The 5,682-nt window shown below is 39.0% G+C and overlaps 1 protein-coding gene across 1 annotated transcript; it reads right to left on the reverse strand.

Annotated features, from left to right (window-relative positions):
- Positions 1-440: 440 nt before the first annotated feature.
- On the reverse strand, positions 441-4,989 carry LOC108855135 (uncharacterized). Its single transcript, XM_018628865.2, has 15 exons — positions 4,569-4,989; positions 4,144-4,476; positions 3,938-4,072; positions 3,731-3,863; positions 3,547-3,660; positions 3,296-3,444; positions 3,085-3,177; positions 2,600-2,993; positions 2,263-2,389; positions 2,078-2,177; positions 1,912-1,981; positions 1,669-1,821; positions 1,463-1,558; positions 1,052-1,371; positions 441-958 (listed from the first exon to the last, which is right to left on the reverse strand). Exons 1-15 carry the CDS (start codon positions 4,641-4,643, stop codon positions 740-742), a joined length of 2,511 nt encoding a protein of 836 aa, XP_018484367.2. The 5' UTR covers positions 4,644-4,989; the 3' UTR covers positions 441-739.
- Between the last annotated feature and the right edge of the window lie 693 nt (positions 4,990-5,682).

Consider the following 5,682-nt stretch of genomic DNA (forward strand, 5'->3'; position numbering starts at 1 on the left):
CTCGGTCGCGTCACCTTTCGTCGTCGTAACTAACTTCTCCGATCTCGTCAATGACGATGAAGATGATGATATGAAGATATTTTGCTCTCCTTGGTCAAAGACTTATTTGACCTTACTTCATTTAATCAAAGACACCCATCTCACGTGAATTTCACATGCTCAACTTATGTGAAACCTTTTCTTTCACTTAGAGACTTTATGAGACTTGGCATCATCAAGAGATCAGATGACACAAACCAACACATTAATTTACCTACCAAAACGCAGCACTGAACAGTTAACATATTTTGTTCCGACTCCCACATCTCTGATAGTGTCCTGGATTCTTTGTTCGAGGCATGTCATAACGTTATAACCAAAGGTTGATAAATGAAGGATTCCAAGACTTTAAAATTTCTTTTGGGTTTGAAAGCGCTTCATATGCAATGAAGAAGAGCAAAGAGACGATGAACAGAGATTTCACTTTTCTTTTCATTTGATAGGCCTTCGGCCTATAAATTCATTTGTTCTATAACATATATATTCGATACATAATACTCGAAAGACGGACAAAAGACTCTAATTAATCTATTAGGTGGGCTAAGGCAAAAGACCCCTAACTTACGTGTGTAACACGGTGGTGTCATTTTGCCCGCTCCTTACCTTCATAAACCCTAGAAAAATTACAGCTTGGAATAATAACTCTGCCTCACTATCTACCTTGAACACACAAATTTTGCGTTCTACACACGAATTGTTCCTAGTTACTTGCTAACAGTTTACTCCACAAACGGGTAAACCATGGCGATCTGATCTCGGCAGATCCCGTACATTCAGCATCGCCTTCTTCCGCTGTGCTGAAAAGTGTTTGATCCGAGCAGTCTAAGGAAGCCCCACACGCCACATTATAGGACTGACATGCTGAATGGCATACCCGTAATCTATCGTCTCCATCAATATCACACTTCTGGATCGATATCTGGTTCAAAAGAATCATAAAGAATAAAATGACATGTCTCATCTATAAATTATGAGACAAAACTATATGAGATCCTAACATATTGCTGCTTACCCAACATGCTAGTCTTTTCGCTGCCTCATCACAATAGCTGTTACCAAAAATGTTAAACAATTTCCGAGCCCCGCCTGGAAAAAGCCTATTGTAGTTGGGCATGACCACAACTTCCTCAAGCTGCTGAAGTATGCTAGGTTCTCGTGGAGCACAATGTTGCCCCAACATGTCTCTCTCCAACACATTTTTGCATACCAGTAAACTTGTTACTAGTTTAGAGCTGTTCTGACATGTGTAGCCAGCATAATCAGAGCAACGGAACTCGCAAACACCATTGTCACACACTCCTCCATGTAGGCTGCATTGTTCGTCGCACACAGCTGTAACGTTGGAAAAGAATCTTGTTGTAGGATTTATAATATTAATAAAATTGTTTATTTACACAAACCATATGGGTATATGGACATTTACCAGTGGAACAATCAATTCCAGTAAATCCATTTTCGCATATGCATACACCTTGAGTTGTGCATTTTCCATGTCCACTGCAATTGTTAGGGCAAGAACCTGAATGTTGATCAGTTAACTTGTAAGGTCAGATCTTAGGGAAATATAACGAGACCTTGACTACATGTAAGGCGATCTGAAGTAAAAAAAAAGAAAAACAGGACTCTTACGGATTTTACAGTCATGACCGTGATAACCAAGGAGACAACGACACTTCCCATCAACACAATCTCCATTGAAGTTACAAGAATTAGGACACTGACCAAGCACAGAAACTACGGGTGTACCGCAGAGTTCATGGTAAGCCGGACAAATTAATTCACCTAAAAATCAAAAACATGAATGGTTCAAAAATATTTTTAAACAGTACGTCATTGTCATTCTTCTTTCGGGAAGATAAAGAGCATGCTTACCATTGAAACCGGGAAATTGAATCGGTCCACCAGCTTGAGGGCATAATTTCCATTCTCCCTCCACAGCAACCTAAAAGAGTGGCATTGCGGATGACGAGGAAAATATTACTAGTGAGGCCATGACTAAGCATCTTAGGACAAGGAAGAAAAGATGTACAAGGCATACCTCCAACAAATTATTTTTACATCTGTGCTGATAACAGCCATTCCCCTGTGGCATGGAACCACGGACAAACCCAGTACGCACTAAAGACGACGCCATACACCTATATAGAGACCAAACTCTTTCATGAGCAAAATATGTCTGCAGATATTTTACAACATTCAATGAGAAGTATAACCAGCAATAACCTGGACTCACTCCCTCTCACTTCACCCAACATCCTGTCAGGCGCACGTGCACTATTGATGTCCGTACAAGACCCATCTGAATAGGCTACGAAATATGTACAATAATCTGCTAAGGAGGACTGACCGCCTGCAAAATGTTGTGTATGAAGTTTCTTTACCAAAGGAGAAACGAATACAGAATTAAACTTTTGGAGTATATACTATAGTTTCTTGATACAACTACCTATACAAAAGAAAATTCTTGGTACAAAAATTAACATGTCGAAGCAGGAAACACATGAGAATATAGTATAAATATTCTCGTATCAGCATGTTGCAATTAATCAAGAGGACTGACCTTTGTTAGCCTGTGGAAAGTAACGAGCCCACTGAGGCAAGTCTCCATTATAGCTTAGAATTGGGCAGTAACCTTCGGCCTCTCTGTTGTATGTACAGCCAGATAGTTGGGTTGTGTTACAATGGTAAGCACCTTTCCACATGTTACATGGAGATGTGACAAATTGAGTCCCCTGGTTCCGGCCCCAATCGAGACGGTCGGCCATGCTATAATTAGCCTTATACCAGCCACTGTCTTCTAATAGCGCTAGAGTCATTTTCGAGACGACTGATCTTGTGTCTACCGATCCAGTCATTATCTCATTCATGAGAAGTCTTTTTTCCCAGTGGGACCCCGATGTGCCACGTCCTCCTCCATCCTCAAGTTCTAAACCCGAGAAGTTCTGAGAAAATGCCTGTTCCGTTGAACATTTGACATTCTTAGGACATAATGACACAAAACTTGGGTCACTGAAAGTAACAAAAAAAAGAAACATTTAAACTCACTCCGTAATGATGCCGCGAATGTATGACAACCCGTGGAAGCACTACGCGTGTCACTATCCTACCAAGCTTTTCATCCATCTGTTGCTCAGTGACCTAAGAGCATGAAATCATGATTTGCATAGTTCCCTCATCCATATCAAAAAAAGCATAGTTCCGTAATGATTTGCATGTTGCTCAGTGGAGAGGGAAGCATTTCATTCTTATCAGTTACCTCAGTTCGTCTTCTTTTCCTTTCATCTCTAAAATGAGCAAAGGCATGGGGATCAAAGCCAAGGACATGCATAACCTCATGAATGAGAGTTGCTGAAAGCAAAGTCCCAGATTCCGCAGTCAAATGGCGGGGAGCAACATTGACATGCCCTGACAAAAAGACACGATTACTCTTCGGTTTAGCTTTAAACACTCGTAGCAATGCAGGGATTTAAAAAAGATTGTAATCAACTGGAGATGATGGAAAGATACCAGCAATTGCACGTCCCCACTGATCACGTTCGCAAGCAACAGCCCATGCAAGGGTATTACCAGTAGTAGGTCTTGTGGTGACCAAGAGAACTAAATCAGTATGAGCAATACCCTCTGTGTGATTTGAAACAAACTGAATTAGCCCAAAAGCAAGAGAAGAAAGTGGGAATCATTGGGAAATTACCCTCAACATATTGACGAGGAAGTTGCACACCACCATCTTGCCCACACGCAGAGTATCCACTTAACCGCAAATTCCCTTTGACAGGCTCAACAGCTAATGCTCTTCTGAACCAATCTGCTGTCTGCTCTAAAGCCTGGAAGATTTTTATAAAAATAATCAGTACAATATGCGTGACCAGTAACAACAATATCTAAAATTATACAGAACCTTGCGTAGGCGACGCCTTTTGTCCTCCCCAGAAATGTCATCAAAAGTGCAATTATACCAGCAATCACCGGACACTGGAGGTTTGAGATTAGGATTGCAAGCAAGGAAAGTGGTCGAAGCAGGAGGCTCACCCAACTGAGTTTAATGAAACATACAAACAAATTAGTTTGAGTAACAATTTGTAGAACACTTGTGAAAGCTACTACCTTGACGACATCGCCAACTGTTTGGCAATCTCGGTCAAAGGAGTGGCCAACAGCATCATAGTTTAAGTAAATCCTGATAGGTTGTTTCACAACATCCTTGTCCTCCTCAGAAACACTAAGCAACGCCCTTCCTTTATGATGACCACTCCTTGGCGGCGGCGGCTCATGATAAACCTGGGGAGTAACGGAATATACTTTTCGACCTGGTCTCTTCCTCTGTTCGATGATCTGATCGTGGATGCACGAGTGAGAAGATACTCCACTTTCATGACCTCGCGAAGGATGCCTGGCTTTAGCATCCGCAGCTCCAGACCACAATAGAATCAACAAAATCTGAAAACAAAAGATGATAAAAGGGAAAGTTTTCAATAGGTAAAAGCAAAGAAGAGATCTGACTGAGTTTCTGATATAAAATCAAACTTTACCCCTGAAACGGCGCCGAATCGGAGGAGCTGGAGACTGAAAACGAACCTCCATGGAGCGAACAGCTTCACTTCCATCAAATCTCCGGACACTCGTCGATCGAATCAGACACACAAATGCATTTCATGGGTTTTCTAGGGAGAGCTTTACAAAAGCGAATTCAAGCCAATAATATATAATTTTAGGAAAAGTAGATCGGAGCGTAGATTACTACTTTGTCGAGCTTTGAAAATTTCAAATTAAAAGAAAAAAAAATAGGGAATTAGGGTTTTGGGTTAAAAAAGACTGATTCAAAGCAGGTGGGTGATCTATACTCCAGCAACCCTAAAATGCCTAAGATTTGGGTTTTCTAGCAAAATCTCTCTCTCTCTTCTCAAGAATACAAGTGACACTCAGGGATGAGAGAGAAACACAGAGTCAAATGGATTAGGTACGAGTGGGTGTAGGGTAGCATATGATGATAATCTATCTTATTAAAACAGAAGCATTCTGTTGGATCTAACATTTATTTTGTAAGTTTTTAAATTAAATACATCTTTATACTTTATAGTTAAACCTACATTAAATCACTAATATTCCTTTCTTTATACTACTATCCATGTTTCCAAACAATATACTTATTTCTTTATACTACTATCAATGTTTCCAATCTATCTTATTAAAACAGAAGCATTCTGTTGGATCTAACATTTATTTTGTAAGTTTTTAAATTAAATACATCTTTATACTTTATAGTTAAACCTACATTAAATCACTAATATTCCTTTCTTTATACTACTATCCATGTTTCCAAACAATATACTTATTTCTTTATACTACTATCAATGTTTCCAAACAATATATTTTACATACTACTTTCCAAACAATACAATAATTAATTTTAGTTATTTTATATCCATCATTTTCTCTTTAAAATGTTATAGAAACGTCATAATTTCATAAATTACAAAATAATGAACTTTAAAATTTGGATTATAAGATTAATTATGAAACTATTCAATTTCAATCAAATTAGATTACATATCGGTCATCCATCAGTTCAATCGGTTAGTCTCGGGTTTTAGTGACTTTTTAATATGAATATTTTAGAAAACTAAATTGAATTGTTAGATCTCC

Source organism: Raphanus sativus, chromosome 4 (assembly GCF_000801105.2).
Source record: "Raphanus sativus cultivar WK10039 chromosome 4, ASM80110v3, whole genome shotgun sequence".
Lineage (NCBI taxonomy): Eukaryota > Viridiplantae > Streptophyta > Magnoliopsida > Brassicales > Brassicaceae > Raphanus > Raphanus sativus.